Source organism: Lissotriton vulgaris, chromosome 12 (assembly GCF_964263255.1).
Source record: "Lissotriton vulgaris chromosome 12, aLisVul1.2, whole genome shotgun sequence".
In the NCBI taxonomy this organism is placed as follows: Eukaryota; Metazoa; Chordata; class Amphibia; order Caudata; family Salamandridae; genus Lissotriton; species Lissotriton vulgaris.
This window is the reverse complement of record NC_141700.1, coordinates 78,359,517-78,378,789: the sequence shown is the minus strand read 5'-3', so window position 1 is coordinate 78,378,789 and position 19,273 is coordinate 78,359,517. Positions and strand designations below refer to the sequence as shown.

Below are 19,273 nucleotides of genomic sequence, written 5' to 3'. Positions count from 1 at the left end.
CCTAATCTTTAGCGATAACTCAAAAATAATTTCATGGAACGTTGCTGGTTTAACCCAGAGTTCCGATAAATTGTTATTTTTAAACTCTTTAGATGCAGATATAATCTGCTTGCAGGAAACCTGGCTAATAGGGCACTTTCCAGTCATGAAAGATTATTATGTGCTAGAGAGCAGCGCCACTCCCTCTATCAGAGGCCGAGCCAAAGGTGGGCTAGCTTGTTTGCTATCTAACAAAATAACATGGAATTATACCCACTTTGTAGATTCGAATAAATTATTCCAGGCGATCACATTAATAAATTTCCTGAATGATGGCTCGAACAAATCGGTCATAATAATAAATGCTTACTTACCTCCTGATTTAAAATATAACTGTGGTATTAAGACGATTTCCTCCTTCATCCTTAACCTACAGGAATCCTGTCCCCCTCCACACATTATACTGGTGGGTGATTTAAATGCAAAAATATCAAATGGAGTTTTAGGGTTATTTAGAAACAAAACAAAGGAGGAAATGTTCCAGATACCAAAAGCCATATTCCCAAAGAATATTAAAACAAATAAAAGAGGGAAATTAATCTTAGAGAGCTTAACCGAAGCAGACTGTATTATAGCCAATGGGAGGTTTCCCTCTGACAGTCCTGCTCATTTAACACATAAATCAGGAAATGGTGGTTCAATTTTGGATTATGTGATTGTCGATAGCACATTTTTTAATTTTTTGAAGGACCTGGTAGTGTTAGCCACCGATCTTAGTGATCATAATGTCTTGATGCTGAAGTTGAATGTATCATCTCCCAAAAATCACTGGAAAATTGGGGATGATTTATTGAACTTTAATACTAAAAGCAGGAAGTGCTATTGGAACCCCGGGACTATTAAAAATCTGTCCAACTTACTGGAATATACAGTAGATAATTTAGCTTTATGGGAAGGCAGAGAACTAGACTGCTTTACGTCATTTTTACAAATTTTAAAATTAAAAGCTCAAAAGCAACTAACAGCTAAGGTAATGCATAAAATTCCCTCTGATCTCCTTAATTTAAATAAGGAAATAAATAAGCTGGTAAGGGCCCAATACCTTTCTCCCTCTCCAGACCGTAGACAAAGAATTTCACTCTTGAAGAGGAGAAGAAACAGGCTGAAGGTCAGATTAAAACGTCAGAAGGAAGACGCTCTTTGGTGTAAATTACGGGAAGCCGCCAAGAATGGTCGGACTAAGACCTTTTGGTCACTAATTGGGGAGGGTTGTGGGGTGAGAGCCAGACCCTCTCCGATATCAATAAATGAGCAGACTTGGGTAAATTTTGTTCAGGGTCTATATAGTAGTAATGGCGAGGAGTTTGATCGCAATAAATTGCAGGAAGATTTATGTCCTTATGATCCTCCTTCCGAATTAGAAATTGAAACTGCAATTAAAGCTCTCCGCTCGTCCGGTGCCCTCGGCCCAGATGAAATTCCAATTTCTGTATTGAAAACTCATAGTGCCTTATGGGGAAAAATTCTATACCCCGTCTTTAAAGCCTGTTATAATAATGGCATTGTTCCACATTCTTGGAAAGGGAGCTTGCTAATTCCTATCTACAAAAAGGGCGCCAGGGATTCTCCTGAAAATTATAGACAAATAGCTCTCCTAGACGCTATAGGCAAGGTTTTCACCAAGTGTCTATTGAATTCTATAAATGACTGGGTGACCATGTCTGCAATTCTTCCACTAGAGCAGACCGGATTTAGAAAACACCACGGTACCTTAGATAACTCTACTGCTCTTCAAATTTTAATTGAAAAATATGTCACAGTCCGTAGAGGAGGTCTTTATGGAGCATTTATTGACTTCTCTACGGCCTTTGACAAGGTGGAAAGAGCTCTGCTTTGGAGTAAGCTAATAAAATTAGGAATGCCCCCGAGCCTATTGAAACTAGTTATTGAACTCCATACAGACACCTGGTGCAGAGTTTTAATGGGTGGTGATAGAGGACTCTCCAGGATAATATCTACCAATAATGGGCTTAAACAGGGCTGCCTCCTGGCCCCACTGTTATTTTCCTTATACATTGCGGATTTACCTAAAGCCATGTTAGCCACGAGTAATGGTATTGCCCCTGTATTAGGGGGATTATCCATCGCATGCTTAATGTATGCTGACGATATTATAATTCTAGACCTCACCCCAAAGGGTCTGAATAATCGTTTAAAAAGTCTGTACTCCTACTCCGTGGCCCACTTTTTAAAAATTAACACCTCAAAAAGTAAAATAATGTGCTTCTGTGGAAGGAGAAAACCTAAATACAGCGATTATTTCTGGTCTGTCGGGGGGGAAAGATTAGAAGTAGTTAAATCCTACCCCTTCCTTGGGAAGATCGTCACGAGTAATCTCTCAGAAAAAACCCATACAGAGAAGAATGGTAGGAAAGCTCTCGCTCAAGGGAGGAGTCTTATCTCCTTATACAAAGCGACAGGTCGGAGGCATTTTTCTATATTGCTCGAAGTCTATCAGGCAAAAATCCCCGCATCTCTAATCTTCGGACTAGAAATAGTGGACATGGCATGCTGGAAATTCCTGGATTCTATTGAGGGAAGAATTCTTCGTAATCTAGCCTCTGTAAATACTGCAAGCTCTACGTCATCGTTGCGACAAGAGTTTGGTCTACGTAGTGCACGGTCCCAGGCAGTGGCGAGTGTTGTGAGATGGGTTTTTTATATTGCTGAAGGAAAACCTGGCACCCTGAGGTTTCAAATAAAAAAAGAACTGCTGGGTTCCTATAATGTTTACTCCTCTATAGTAAAAAACTTCAGACAGGCAATTTCTCTATTACAGATTGATGAACAAAGTCTTTTTACACTATCAACTCCCCAATTAAAATTATCTTTAAAAACCTCATCTTGGGAGTTGAGTTTTAGAGCTGATAGTACGATCCGAAAGTCTAAGAGAGGAATGTTCACCCTCGGTAACTCTTGTGAAATTAAAAAATGTCAACCATATTTAGGTTGGAATCTTCCTCATGCAGTTAGGCGATTTATCTTACTGTTAAGATATGATTTACTCCCATTGAATTGTTTATTGTCTAAATGGCATGGTGGTACAGATATCTGTGACCTCTGTAAACTCTATCCCCAGGATTTATACCATGTAGTTTTTGTTTGCCCAGCCCTTATGGTACACAGACGAAAATGGGTAAAACCTCTGTGTTTTCAGCTGGGTATTTTTACTGCTTATGATTTCATTGTAGCTATGTTTAATCCTCCTAACGAAATGTTTTGCTTTAAATTGTTTTCCTTCTTTAAATGTTTTTTAACACTGTATTGACATTTCTATTTAAATATGTATTGAAAATTGTTTCTTTTCTTTTTTTACTTTATTGCTAAACTGTTATGTGGATCTCGACAGAGTTCCGTTATCATAAAAATAAAAAACTTGAAACTTGAACTTGTCAAAAGGTTAAGAACCACTTGTCTAAATATTTAGAAAGGATAGGTACCCAAGGACATGATTCATTCTTTTTTTTCCCACTGAAATAGGCAATGTGGGCCTTTCACCTGCACACCTGTGTGTGTATCTACCATTGTTGCAGCAGGTGCAGTGGCACCAGGGCGCAGGGACCTGCACAGCCTATTGAACCCTGATGTACTTCATCACCCCCTACAGCAGTCAGAGGGGCAATTTTCTTTGCTTGCATAAATCCAAGGAATTCTTGCTACACCGCAACCTTTTTAAGCTGAATGAAAATGTGCCTTCAACATGCCGGGACACATGCAAGCAATTTTCTTGCGTATGACAGATGTTTGACGAAATCTCATTACATATGTAGTACGCACCACAGACTTAATTGTCTGTTGATTCTCAAGAAAATACGTGTCATTATCTCCCGCCCAATGTTTTTTATCCAAATGAATGGGTGGCTCTGTTAAATCTCTTAAGAGGGGTTCCTAGTTTATGTAGCTGATGTTCAAATTCTGTGACAATGTTGCCTTTGCTCAGAAGTAACTTCTTGAATTGTATGAACGATTTGATCTCTGCAGATCACCTACGCCTGGAATCAAGATGGCGGCCCCGAAGGAGGATGCTAGAGCGGAGTACAGACTGAATAACTAGGAAAGGACACTGTTTAGAATGAAAAAGCAAAGGTCGCTTGCTGTCCTGTGTATCATCTACTGAGAGGAGTTTTTGGTGATCATGACACTGGGCCCAGGCCACCAACCATCACCATAACACTCACCGTGTTGTAGAACTCCGCCACGTGCACAGAGTGCTGGAAGTTACCCTCGCACCAGTCGATCTCAGAGCTCTGGTAGGTCAGGATGTGCACCATGGTGGGACCCTCTGAAAAAGAGAAATCTTTGTCACACACAGCAAAGGCAAAGGCACTTAAGGCAGCAAGCTCAACCTGTCGGGACAGCTCCTATAACAACACAACATACACATACAGAAGCATCATGCCTATCATTAGCAGATCCAGTCCTACTGGGCGAGAAGCAAGACAGCTATCGAAGAAGTCTGTGAGCTGCATGCGACTGATTATTCACCATGCAGACTGCAACCAGGAGAAATGTAAACAGCAAACCTGAAAAACAGCTTTTCTCAGGTGGAAACCAGAAAGACTACTTCGAAGAGGTTTAGTTGTGCAAATGAACCGAAATTTCATTATAAAACAAGCCTCTACTGACACCTAGGGCGTGATTCGCAAAGTTAACTTACAGTTTTGACTTGAGTAGGTTTACATGTTGGAGTAAGTTTACTACTTTCGGTATTCAGAAACTCAGAGTACAAACATGCTACAAAAGAGAAAGTTACATCTCACAACCTTCAGAGTGAAGCAGCTGACTTGCTTTTGTGTGGTGGGGCGATATCCCACCCCAAACCCTTCCCTGACCCTACCTAGCCCCTCTTAGTCATCCCTAAATCCATCCAGTTTACAAGGACGTCTGCCCCTTTCCATGTCCAATCCCCTGTGTCTCTCCAATATTTACAACTAAGACCTATATTTACGTGTGCTGTAACTCCACAGTCGAGGCAGAAAACTGCATGCACAAGTAAAGGTAAAACGTTCATTTTGTAGTACCTTTAGTGGTACTACTAAACATTCTACAAAGTGAAGTTTGTGAATCACACTCCAAATGTTTTCCAATTGCCATCATGACTATAACCTTACAGAACACACATGGATCATAGGGGGCCGATCGAAGATGTAAGTGTGCGACAGCTCAACTGGATTTTAGGGTTGCACGAGTGCAAGTCTTTCAACCCTAAGGCAGGTCTGAGGCAGAGACCCTGTCTCTGCCTCAGACCTGCTGTTTTTTCAAATGGACCGGTCATTTTGAAAATTTCGCAATCCTTCCAGATGCCAAAGTTTCTAAGAACATCACATCAAGTTAATGCATTTGTACAGCACGTGCCTTTCACTGGCGTGGCCTTTTTGGACTGTCTGGAATGTGTGTTGCAAAAGAGCTCTTCCTTGCATGGATGTTAAAGGACAGAATGTGGAAAGGAACTTGTATGGAATCTGTAAACCAATAAAACATATAAAGATGCAACTCTTCAAAATGTAAAATTAAAAATTAGACACCCTTGACTAAAGGGTAGACTTTCTCTCTGCCTGTTACACGAAAGCATGGTTAGGTACACTGGATGTATTGTATTGTAACATTTATATAGCGCTTACTACCCCTATGTGGGGCACGGAGGAGCTTGCCTACTTGGGTAGCATACTACACTAAGTAGGGTGTGTGGCTGGGAGCAGAGGGGGCCTTTGCTCAGAGAATACTCTGGGTGAAACCAAATTAGACTCCCCCTCTAACTCGTCCTTTTTAATGGTCTATGTCGTGAAAATGTGGGAGGAGTAGAAAAAAAAATGAGGTGAGCAAGATGGAGGAGCACTGTGAAAAGAACAATAAACAGAGAGAAGACAAGGGCGCCAGTAGCCTTCTTAAAAAGTATATCATGGACTTTTGGAACGAAGCCATAGGGAGACTACTGCAGGGAGCTCTAAACGCCGCTCTGGAGGTTGGCGCCTTGGGGGAGAACCAGCTCGCATATGCTAAAGTCTTGATGGAGGGGAATTGCTTTTGTTTTGATCCTATGTTGGAAGTGTTTCCATGTCATGCGTGATGACCCTTGAGGTGCGGTTATCGTGTTATGGAACGCAACTCCCATGTCTGGTAAATGAAGAATGGTGAAACATAGGTGCGCAGTTTATGGTTTTCTGGAAGCGAGCACCTTTAAACCTATCTGCTGGCCCGTTTGTTGTATTTCTTATAATCTACTTATTTGGGTATTCATTGGATTGTCCATTCTCAGATTTCTAGTTTAAAGCTTATGATCCTGAGCAGGAGTAGGCTGGAGGGGGAGATGGGAGGGAGACCTACTGGGATAGGCTTTGTTACTATGATCCCATATATGACTGTCATTGTGAGATGTCAAGAAGCGATCATAGTGTGTAGCTGGTGGGGACACTCATTGGTAGACTCATTGAGAGTCCTCTGTTGGCCAGCAGTATGTGGCAGATCTCTTCAGGTATTCTAGACTTGCTCAATTGGTGATTGGTGGATTATTACTGTGGACTGGAACAGGATTGGGTGAAGAAAGGACTCGTAGGAGTGTGAAGCAATATAAGGGAATTATTATGCAGTCTGTTTGAACTTCAATCTGCAAAAAACTACGGCAAAAAAAATTATAACACATTTTTTAATTTCTTGTTGCTTGTGACCACAGATGGAGATAAAACAAGCACTGGCGTTGCCAATAGGTCTCGCAGTAGGAAAGTTGAAACTATTGGTTTTGTAAATGACAAAGCCCTTTATGTTTTTAAAATGAAAAAAAAATAAAAGGCATTGTTATTTGCAATTGTAATGGCTCCAACTTTCCTACTGCGAGACCTATTGGCAACGTGAGTGGTGTTGCGTGTGTGATTGGCGTTGCGTGTGTGAGTGGCGTTGCGTGTGTGATTGGCGTTGCGTGTGTGAGTGGCGTTGCGTGTGTGAGTGGCGTTGCGTGTGTGAGTGGCGTTGCGTGTGTGAGTGGCGTTGCGTGTGTGAGTGGCGTTGCGTGTGTGAGTGGCGTTGCGTGGATGAGTGGCGTTGCGTGGATGAGTGGCGTTGCGTGGATGAGTGGCGTTGCGTGGATGAGTGGCATTGCGTGGATGAGTGGTGTTGCGTGGATGAGTGGTGCTGAGTGGATGAGTGGCGTTGCGTGGATGAGTGGCGTTGCGTGTGAGTGGGGTTGCGTGGGTGAGTTGTGTTGCGTGTGTGAGTGGTGTTGCTTGGGTGAGTGGCGTTGCGTGGGTGATAGTGGGCTTGCGTGGGTGTGAGTGGCGTTGCGTGTCTGAAAGACTATTACTGGGTCACTTGCTTCGCCACTCGTCATGATCCCCGCATGTCCGCTTCCTACACTTGCTTAATTTTTATTAATATTGCTGCAAAGGCCCAGGGATAGCACACTCCTACCGGAGTGCTTGCTTCTGTTGCTTTGCATAACATCATGCATACTTGTTTTTAAATTTACTATTCTAGTGAAAGCTGATTGCGGTCTACTTTTAGGGTCTTGTGGCGTGTCACTGTAAAGAAAAGTTGCATTTTACTAGCTGATACCTCATGTGATTGCATCTTCACTTGTGAATCCAGTGTATTTCACCAGCGCATTCATACCCTGGATAAAGTGGGATTTGATACTGTACATATTACGGCTGAATCAGGAGCGTGGTGCATCGGCCGAACCGGATTAGAGGAGACTGCCTGCAAAGTGCCGATAGCTCTCTGCGGCAGACAACACGAGGCCCGGGTGAGGCCTGCAATACGGCTGAATCAGGAGCGTGGTGCATCGGCCGGGCCTGATTAAAGGAGACTGCCTGCAACAGCCACAAGCTGGTGAGAGCGGCTGCTGTATCCTCGGTGTGGTGTGGCTTGGGAGGCGGCGGCTGGGGTCACACACAAACCTGGGAGTGCCGACCCGGCTCTTGGCCTTCACTCGGAGTGCCTGGCTGAGAGGGCGCCCCCTGGTGCGGCACCCCGGAAACTCCACCGGTTTGCTGGCGTCTGGGGATGAGATGACTGGCTCGCCCTGGTGATCTGGATCTGCTGCCGCCCTGCATTGGGTGGAACATGCGGAGTGCCGATAGCTCTCTGCGGCAGAAAACATGAGGCCCGGGTGAGGCCTGTAATACGGCTGAATCAGGAGCGTGGTGCATCGGCCGGGCCTGATTAGAGGAGACTGCCTGCAAAGTGCAGATAGCTCTCTGCGGCAGACAACATGAGGCCCGGGTGAGGCCTGCAATACGGCTGAATCAGGAGCGTGGTGCATCGGCCGGGCCTGATTAGAGGAGACTGCCTGCAAGAGCCACAAGCTGGTGAGAGCGGCTGCTGAATCCTCCGTGTGCTGTGGGAGGAGTGCTGTTGCGGGGAGAGAGAGGGGAGGTGCTGGTGTGGTCGGGGGGAGGTGCTGGTGTGGGAGGAGTGCTGCTGGGGCAAGGCTGTGTTGTGGGAGGAGTGCTGTTGCGGAGAGAGAGAGGGGAGGTGCTGGTGTGGGAGGGGGAGGTGCTGGTGTGGGAGGAGTGCTGCTAGGGCAAGGCTGTGTTTGCGGGGAGAGAGAGGGGAGGTGCTGGTGTGGGAGGGGGGAGGTGCTGGTGTGGGAGGAGTGCTGCTACGGCAAGGCTGTGTTTGCGGGGAGAGAGAGGGGAGGTGCTGGTGTGGGAGGGGGGAGTTGCTGGTGTGGGAGGAGTGCTGCTAGGGGAGGAGAAGCCTGATGCCGGATGGGGGCGGGAGAGCCTGGGAATGCGAGAGGCTGGGCTTGCATGCGATGCGCGTGCATGTACACGGAAACTGCATGAAAACCGCGGGCTGAAAGCCCTTTGGTTTCACGATGTTTTCGCCACTTGAATTCTCGCTCCGCTCGATGCGCTTGCGCACATCGATAGGTCGCGAGACCTAAAAAATACTGGCAAAGCAAATAGATCCTGGTTTTATGAGTACATGCAGGCAAACATGGACAAGCACACTTGCGGTTTGCATGTATAAGCCCATTAGAGCTAGACACTGTGACTTAGGCAATGCTTCTTTCCTGGACGCAATAAAAAGGTAACCAATCGTGTGGGTAGCAGGTGGATAGTACCTCTCAAGTACAAATGTTTGTTAATGGGCAAGCATTTACACTCATCTAAAGAAACAGGCTGCATTAGAAAGCATATGGCCCAGCACCCACACAGGCTGAAAGGTGGGAGAGTAGAGTTTGCAGAACTTATGGAGAAGCCAAGAAGGCTTCATTAGTTCCAAGTCCGCAGAGGAAGAATTTGCAACAGTGAGCTCTGGGCAGGAATCCAAAATTTACTCAGCGAAAACGATATAAGATATTTGAAAGATATGATATCCATTCAACCTTTGAGACAGTCGTGATTGAATAATGGAGTTATGCCACACCTAAAAAAGCCCTAAGACATGAACTTTTAAAGTTCAGGTGCGGTGTGAACCAAATTCTTGCTATCAATCCAGCTAAGAGAGTCATGTTAGACTGCAACAATATTCATACTTGTCGTTTGAAGATGAAATGTAATATTAAATCATGTTTTATTAGACGGTCTATTGTTTTTAAAGGTGCAGAAAGCACTGCTTAGACCATTACTTAGGATATATGGCGTATTAAATTAGGCACAAAAAAGCTATATTTGTAATGGACATGCAGTATCTCGATGTAACATGGACACTTGGAAGATAGTTATTAGCAGGACGTGTTAATGGTTTTGATTGAGTGAACAGAAATGGGTAAATGTTTTGGTATTTTTGCAATAGGAGGGTCATTGTTTTTAATAACAGTTTTCTATTTCGTTATTTTCATCTTGCCTGTAACTATTGTGTTTGATTTAATTTTGGAAATGTTTAAAGACCAAGGTCTAAATAAACATAATTGTTGATTAAGGCTCCCGGTTTTCCGTTTAAACGGATTTTTACATATAAATACAGACAGAAAGCTTTTTGGTTTTTGTCTGTATTTATATATAAACACGGGAAAATACTAATAAAACCAATGCTCCTCCTGCCTCTGTGCGCTGTAAAATCCGAGTCAGAGGTGCACAGTGGCAGCCAAAATAAATGGGAAACTGCTGCCCTGAAACTGCTCCAGAGAGGGGGAACTGGCAGCGCTGTGTCTGCAGACACTCCAGCACCTCTCACAGCGGTAGTTCACACAATCCAATTGTTGTAGCAGTGCAAGCAGCCTATGTCCTAAGAGGTGTGAAAACACCACAGGACATCGGCTGCAGCTCCAGCAACCTTTTGTTTTCTTTAGGTCTCACGTGTTGCGTCACTGTTGTGCTGTAAACATCCCACGCCACCTTAATCCCACCACATTCTAGGCAGGGACCATTTTCGGGTAGTGTTGACAGGACATATTTCCTGTCTGAGGGATTTTAGACACATTGAGCTGTTGCTGCGGTCATTGTTTTGGTAAATGACGCACATTACAGGCTTCGTGAAGTGTTATAGGCGCCGATTAACAGTGAGAGCCTCAAATGTATCTGGACTGCAAAGGATGTCTGCCCTCTCCCCCACTGGGCTTATTTTGCATTTCCCAGTTCGCCTCTTTCTTAGGACGGAGGATTCATCATCATTTTTTTCCCCTTCAATACACCAGCTTGGTGCATTGCGGGGCATGTCGTTTTGTTGTTAACAGTTTCAGAATAGGCTCCAAACCCCAGCAAACAAAGTATGCTGGGGTTTGGAGCCTATTCTGCCTATTCTGTATGCTTGATGTTGACTAAAATCCGAGAATTGCTCACTTCTCAGCTACGTTTTAAAATTTTACAAAGTCAGCTACTCCATAAAAAAAATGCTTGTTTCACATGTAAATTAAAAAATAAACTCTGCTGTCACTTTTATTCACATCAAGCATTTAAATAGCAATTGGAAATATGAATCTTTTTTCATTTGCTTAGCAACACAATAAATAACCGCCTCCCCCCTCCCTGCACGGACTCTCCCCCTCCCCACCAGTCATGCGGCTGATTGTATCAGACAAGCATTTAAATGTGACTGGAAATGTTATTTTATGAGATTTCAGGGTAGCTGTAGGGTTGGGCTTAGTTTAAATTGGCATGGACTGGGGAGGGGGGGAGAGTTAAAATTAAGGTAGAGACTCGCAGAGACAAGTGGTTCGGTGGTAGGGGGCAGTCTTTGCGAAGCCCACCCAACATCCCTGTCAGATCTGCTGGTGCAAGGAAGTTGTCAGACGTGCCGATTCTGCTCAGTGTCTACTGATACCATAGAAATATGCACATTTTATGGCACAGCCTACGTAAGCAGTACCACGCGAAAGGCGCGCTGCTTTCAAAATGCACATACAAAGGATTCTTGTGCCACTGTGCAAGATGCCACCGCGTCATATAAAATACTCAATAATAATAAAACAATACACAATTTTGATGTCACTACGATGTGGCGCGTTATATTTCTTTCACAATCTCATCATTTCAGAGCTGATGCATTTTCAAAATATGCAACAAAGCCATTGTTGTTGCTTAGTTATTTTATGCAACTAACTACCATTGACAAAGCCAATAGTCCTGGCTTGTTACTTGTTGTATTATGTAACTGGATGCGGTGACAGAAGCAGTACCTTATGCAAGGTTAATGTGCTTTAACAAGCTATAACAACCTAGTGCAAGTGTGCATGCCAACTTTAAATAAATGTGGAAAAATATTAGCTTTAGCGTTTTTTTTCTTGTGTCAAAAATAAATGTGGATAAATACAGATAAAATGACCTAAAAATAAATATGGATAAATACAGACGGAAATGTGAAAAAAATAAATACCATAAAACCGGGAGCCCTGTTGTTGATTGACTCACTCCCATGGGATCCCGAGTCATATAATAAAGTGAATACAGCGCAGCTTCAGCCCTCCTGAGATGGCATCATCATTAGGAGATGTAGTGAGAGTCCTAAGATAAAGGAATATAGCACACTAAATAAATAAATAAATGCAACAGTAGTCATATCATGGAGTGCAGTAGCCAGGATTTGTGCAGCGGCAGGGCTGCAGCACACCTCAAGGGTGGAATGAGAATATCCCACCTGGGTCTCAGGGCTCAAAGACACGTATGGTCCACAGCCAGGTAATGGAAGGCTGCTACAATAATTTATACTTATACTAACCCTGGGGTGGACATCTGCTTTTCTCTTTTTATGGTCACCTCCTTAGTCTCTGGTGCTCATTCTGGAAATTACAGGGGCATGTTTCTACTGTTGCCAAGATTCTATTTATATCAGTGAAGCGGCCTATATTTGGAGTTTAGTGTCAAATTCTCCTGTATAAAAAGAACTTTCTCCAGCGAAGCACTACAAGCTACTTCTGAAACATGAATGACAAAGTTGACAAACCGAGACCAAAGGAGAAAGCAGGGTTGAAAAAGAACCTGCAAGGGTAAAATAAAGACAGGCAGGGCTGGTTTTATTGCTGGTGGCACCCGGTGCGACAATGTTTGTTGGCATCTCCCCCATCCATGGGGGAGGTGGTGCCCACCTCCACCACGGATTCCCTCACCACCACCTTTTAACAGTGCCCCTCTAGTCTCCGTAACCACTCTCTCTCAGATTCATTTAGTTTTATAGCACGACTCATACCAGTGCAAGGTGTCAGAGCACTTTACATCACACACACACACGCACAGAGACAATCATAAGTGTGCAAATCAAATAATATAGGAAACAATACATAAGACATAGAGGACTGCAAGGTGTAGGAATCACATGTCATCCATACTGGTAGACAGTATAGTTTTATTGCTTCGTCTGAAGAAGCACAAACTCAGAATTGAAAATAGAACACCACAGTTGGGGGTTGCCTTTAATAATAAGAATCAATTTCTACCCAAATTAACCCCTTTTTGCAACATTAATCTACGCTCTAATCTATACTTTGCAGTGTGCATGCAGTTCTTGATGACTTTTATTAATTCACTGTTCTATATTAGGATTTTAACTTATATGCTTCAAGTAACAAAAAGGATGTCTCTTAGAAACCTATTCACCTATTTACATTATATGCACTTTGTGATCTGCATGGTACACGTTCTTTGCAGCAGGCGTATTAATCCTCTGTGCTATGATCAATCAAAACCTCAACTGGACAAAACTCCGATCTCTCTCTCCAGGAAGAACATTAATCACCGGAGTTACCTTGACATTTTTATTGTTGCCTGGAAATTGCTGGCGGCAAGGAACGCAGCAGCAGGTGCTTCTAAAACCAAAATAAACATGCAAACACTTCGCCCCCTGAAGTCAGCACCTGGTGCGGTGGCACTGGTTCCACCGCCCTAGAGTGCCAGCCCTGAGGGAGGGTGAGGTGGTGGACGAAAAGAGTCTTGATGTGGATCCAAGACTAGACTTCCGTGACCTTCAGCAACCCTGAGGTTCAGGAATGCCAGCATGTGCTTGGGACCCACTGGATACACACTATGGAAGGAGTTTTGGTAAAGCCATCACCGCTCTCCAGTCCTGGAGAAAAAAATGGATTTGAAGTACAGACAAATGACAGAATGATTTTCACTGTGGTCCTCGCCGAATCGTCTAACAATTCAGAAGGATTAACACAGTGACAGACTGAAATGTGTGCTAATTGGTCTTGTGATAATGATATGCAAGACATTACTCACCACCTAATTAAGTGATGCCCATGTAACTAGAAAAGGCACCTGCATGAAACAAGCTTCCTGGCATATGGTGTACCTGCCTATGGTGGTAAATGATAGATCACAGATGCCTTCTTATTATCAGATGGGTGTGGGAGACAAGGCTTCAGGTAAGCAGGCTGGTTGACGAGAACTTCTATTATCCTGATCCAAAAACACGGATATGCGCTGAGGGATGGGTGGATCCTTCCTTTTGAATAAATGCACATTCAAGCCTTGGCGTGAAAGAGCACCACGCCCTTCAGGTAGATGGGATGGCAGATACAAAAAGAGAGCTTGAATATAGAGTATGAAAGGCCCAACAGGAGTACCGATGAGCTGTAAGCGCTATATAAATCCAAATACAGATGAGCTGTAAGCGCTATGTAAATCTAAATACAGATGAGCTGTACGCGCTATGTAAATCCAAATACAGATGAGCTGTAAGCGCTATATAAATCCAAATAACGGTGAGCTGTAAGCGCTATGTAATTCTAAATACAGATGAGCTTGTAAGCGCTATATAAATCCAATACAGATGAGATTGTAAGCGCTAATTATATATCCAAATACAGATGTGCTTGTAAGCGCTATGTAAATCTAAATACAGATGTGCTTGTAAGCGCTATGTAAATCCAATACAGATGAGATTGTAAGCGCTAAATATATATCCAAATACAGATGTGCTTGTAAGGGCTATGTAAATCCTATTACAGATAAGATTGTTAAAAGCTGAAATTCTTGACTGGGTACTTGTGAGAACTGCTTCCATGAACAACTCACTGCTGCAGAGGCACCGCGTCCCAGAAATGTTAAGAAAAATGAAAACAAACATCTTCTTAAGGGTTTAAGGACAGCTATTTGAGAAATCGATATTAATTCATCTGCTTTCCCCGAAGAAGCTTTAAATGAGTCCACACCTCTATGCAAAGGCTCAGATTACACAAACATGTCCTGAAAACAGCAAGTGAGAAATGGCATTTGAACTTGAAATCATTAGTCCGGGAAAGTGCAATCTCTCCTCTCTCGGTCTCCCCGTGCTAAGGTGTCTGAGGAGGCAGGGCGGCGGCTGAGTGACAAGCAGAGACGGGCACTTACCTGAGCTTGCAACCGGCGCTCTGTTTGACTCCGGAGTGGCAGGAGGTGTGCAGCAAACATGCAGCTTGTCTGCCCAAGAAGCCTCGCCTCACTCCTGCTAACACGTGCGATCTCACAGGAGGCAGCCGGGCAAAGTCCCACAGGCGTGTGCGACAACGCCTTACGGCTGCCACCTGCAGGGACAGGGACGAACAGAGCAGGCAGGTGGGGCGAGGAGGGGACCAGACGTCTGCTCTGGTGGCTTTGTGGGATAATGCGACCAGTGTAGGGGCCTGTGCTTGGCCTTATGGCCACAGGTTTAAATCCCGGGAGGTCTGCTCAGCTTTTAATCCTTCTGAGGATGATAAAACGAGAGGCGGATTCAGGTGCAAATTGCGCACCTCATCATCGCTGTACCCCGTGTAAACAGTAATTAGCATGCACATACCTTGCAATCAGGGCCTAAGCGGTGATATAAAGTTAGTGTGTGAGGCACCTCCAGGAACTATTATGTCAGGATCCAGTGTGAGTTGGACTCAGCACCACCTATAATCTACCACCCTCCTATCTGGGCACAGCATGTTCACCGCTGTACAGTGGCTTCGTGTCAGGTGTGACACCTTCTCCCGATCTTGACGTTTGAACCAACATAGCTTTGCATCCATGGAGTTTGTATTTTTGCTCTTAAAATCCCAGATTCAAAGTACCGATGGGTCACAGCTCTTGAAGGCATCACACAGGACATGGGCCGTCAGGCAATTAGGCAAACTCACTTTACCCCAGTCAGATAGGGCAAAGTCTTTGGAAACGCCATTCTCCGATCTTGGGCATTCAACGAGGAGCCTAGTGCATTCTGGGAGCTGTAGTCTTTGCTAACATCGAATGAACCAACTGGACTAAGGTATCAGAATACTATGGTTTCTAGAATGAAAGCCCAGTATTTAAGCAGCATGCGTGTCTTAAGTGAGATGACGTCATGGATCACCCTACATAAGGGTAATCAACTCAGAAGGGTGTCCGGGAATCCTTCTGTACGTCTGAATAATGCCAGCGGTGCAGTGCTGACCATTATCAAGCAACACAGGCCTAGTGCTTTCTAATGATGTGAACCCCGACTGACGTCCGTTGAGCATGGACCTACACGTGCAACCGAACTAGTATTAGGAAATAAAACATTTGGTTTCAACATTTTTTTTGCACCAAAACTAGCATTTAGCCATAATTACTCCAATAAGGTGATTAAGGGGCAATACAGGACAGCCTGAGGATTATTTACATTGCTGTAATGAAGTCTCCGGGGGAGAAGGTAGAACTAGGGATTGGTAAATTGTGTTCAGGGCACCCACTTTCTCTAACAAGCCAATTTCCTGTTTAGCAGACCCTGCAAAAAATGTTTCTAACGAGGAATAATTAAAGATAGAGTTGACATTAATAAGCTTCTTCTCGGCGGCGGGGTTGCGTCAGTAGAAACAGATCTGCGTACCTTTGCCCCGATTTAGAGGTGGGTTTTAATGGAAATTCCCCCGATTGGCTGTGTAGGTGCTAAATCCGCAGGGAGATCCACCGTGTGCAATCAATTCTCCATCACAGGGACAGAATGATGGCTAACACTGAAGTCATTTGTGGCGTGCCACAAGGATCTTCTCTCAGCCCCACCCTCTTCAACGTATACATGAGCCCCCTTGCGACCATCGCTCGCCAACACAACCTCAACATCATCTCCTATGCTGACGACACTCAACTGATCCTCTCACTCACCAAAGACCCTAACACCGCCAAAACCAACTTACACGAAGGAATGAAAGAAGTAGCCGAGTGGATGAAGCACAGCCGTCTGAAACTGAACTCCGACAAAACAGAAGTCCGCATCTTAGGCACCTCCCCCTCCGCCTGGGATGACTCTTGGTGGCCAGAGGCCCTTGGAAAGGCACCCATCCCGACAGACCACGCACGGAACCTGGGCGTCATCCTGGACTCCTCACTCTCGATGACCAGACAAGTCAATGCCGTTTCATCATCCTGTTTCAACATTCTTCGCATGCTCAAAAAAACATTTCGCTGGATCCCCACCGAAACACGTAAAACGGTCACCCACGCACTGGTCACTAGCCGCCTGGACTACGGAAACACCCTCTACGCCGGTACTACCGCAAAACTCCAGAAAAAACTCCAACGCATACAGAACGCCTCTGCCAGGCTCATACTAGACATCCCGCGTAAAGAACACATCTCTGGTCATCTGAAAACCCTACACTGGCTCCCCGTAAATAAGAGGATTACCTTCCGCCTCCTAACCCACGCACACAAAGCACTTTACAAACTTGGACCTGAATGCCTCAACACACGACTGTCCTTCTACACCCCCTCCCGTCAGCTACGATCCTCCAACCAAGCTCTTGCCACTGTACCTCGCATCAACAAAACCACCATGGGAGGCAGATCCTTCTCCTACCTGGCAGCTAAAACTTGGAACTCTCTTCCTACTCACCTTCGCCTTACTCAGAACCACCTAGCATTCAGAAAGCAACTTAAAACTTGGATATTCGACAAGTAATTCCCCACCCCTCCTCAAGCGCCTTGAGACCCTATGGGTATGTAGCGCGCTATATAAATCTTTTGACTTGACTTGACTTGACTTGAGGTAGCACTTCCTCTAGAAATGAGATATTTTTCCATTACCAGCATTAAAACCAAATTCTAAATCAAGTCCTCCGATTCTTCCGCAGTGGTCTAGGCCAGAATGTCCCACAAAGCAGTAGTTGGAAAAAGATTGAACAATCTCAGTGCATAGCACCTCAGTATGCAAGATCCAAAATGGCCGCCTCTAAACCTTATGGCAAGCTCTGGCTCATCATCTCCTTTATCACCGCTGCTGCCGGGTACCAACTTCTGAGCATCTCGAACATGTCCCCACAGGGGCGACTGGTAACCAGGGCCGGACTGGGAACCAAAACCGGCCCCGGCAAACTGCTCGGCCGGCCCCCCTGGGGGAGGTTGGGGGTGCGACTGAGATCTTTGCCGGGGCCGGTTTTCGCCAGATTTTGTTACATGGCCAATTGTGCTATTCTGCAAAAACGGCCCTCTAACAAATCGGCCCCCAGGGGCCCAAAATCGGCCCCCACCCTTGCGGCACACCAGGGGATTGCCGGGTGCCCGCAACGGTCAGTCCGGGCATGCTGGTAACTTTTGAAAGTGATCGGGCGAGCGAAGTGCCCCAGTGCTTCTGCAAAACCGAAATAAAACAATCCTACCACCACTCCTTCCAGAAGCCCAAAATAAAACAATAAATATCCTGCAACATAAACACAAACTAAAGCACCACACTGACATGCATTACACTAACATTGGTAACAAATAAAATCAAATCAAATGGTCTTTACCCACGGGCTGCGCGTCCTACTCAGTGTTTTTCCGCAGTCTGTGGCACGAAGAGCTCCCCCGAACCAATCCAGGCGCTGCTCATGTGCCAGTATGAGAGAGGCACCAGGATTGAATATTACAGGTTGGCTGGACGCTCCTTCAGACCCTGGAGGCCTGTGCCTGCTCTCCACCCAGCTGTCTAGGACAGCTCGGGTTAGAGAGCTTTAAAGTGCGCATGTCAGGCCTGCCACGCTAAGACACTGCTCCAGTCCTCCATGCTGTCAATCAGCAGCAGGTGATGAGCCCTGGATTTCTCCTAGGTCAGGCACAGGCTGGCGGCGTGCATTGGGGAAAAATAAAATAGGAATTTTAAATCATTTCAATGGCATTTTATTTTTTCACATTTATGCACAGCTCACAAGGGGCGACACTCCTCCACCCTCACGAAGAAACCGCCATTTTGTCCACACCTTCCTTTCGTAAATAATCAGATGTCTGAACCACAGCGCGGCCACGTGCAAACTTGATGACTGCAAGAGAAATTCACACAAATGCCCTTTGCTCCTATGCAAAAATGTATCAGTCTGGTTATCCACACATTTTCACCTTCCTTTATGAACCTCCATGCCATGTTGGTTTGGTGTCAAGTAAACAGTACACAGGACACTCCCCACATTGTCTCTTCAAAAACCTCCACAAACCCTACCATTCCAAGGTCACTCTGTGTCCCTTCAGGTACAGTTTTTTTGAACAACCAACAACTCTTTAATTCTCTGAGCAAACATTTTTACATTTTTATTTACATTTTATACAAATAAGGTTTAGAAAACTGTGGATTGCTCAAAGAAATCAATGAGCATATATATATTTTAAAAGGACTATAAAATGGGAGACTGAAATTTCTGCCTCTCTAATTTTATTATTACAGCAGATATGCCGACTTTAGTCAGCTGGAATAACGAAATGACACGGCTGCTTATTTGTAGCAAGTTATTACAGTATCATGTGGCTACATCATGCCAACTGCCAAAGTCATCAGCCAAGGTGAAAGGGAGGTCACAAAGGTTAAATACAGCTGCAGATTATACAATGAAAATGAAAACTGTCTTTTCATTCTTCTGACCTGTTTTTTTAATAACGACCAGTGGTCAACAGCAAACAGCTATTTATGGCAACATGTTTATTTT

General features: G+C 44.7%; 1 protein-coding gene across 7 annotated transcripts in view; it reads right to left on the bottom strand.

Moving 5' to 3' along the window:
• Positions 1–19,273, bottom strand: part of ACER1 (alkaline ceramidase 1) — a 113,586-nt gene that overhangs the window by 80,704 nt on the left and 13,609 nt on the right. For 4 of the 7 annotated variants that reach the window (XM_086947220.1, XM_086947217.1, XM_086947219.1 and 1 more), the window contains exon 2: positions 4,218–4,321. In XM_086947220.1, the coding sequence (XP_086803346.1) occupies positions 4,218–4,310 (93 nt within the window). In that variant the 5' untranslated portion in view covers positions 4,311–4,321. Of the gene's footprint in view, positions 1–4,217; positions 4,401–14,743; positions 15,082–19,273 lie in introns of those variants that run through there. The other 3 variants (XM_086947221.1, XM_086947218.1, XM_086947222.1) reach the window with 3 other exon arrangements.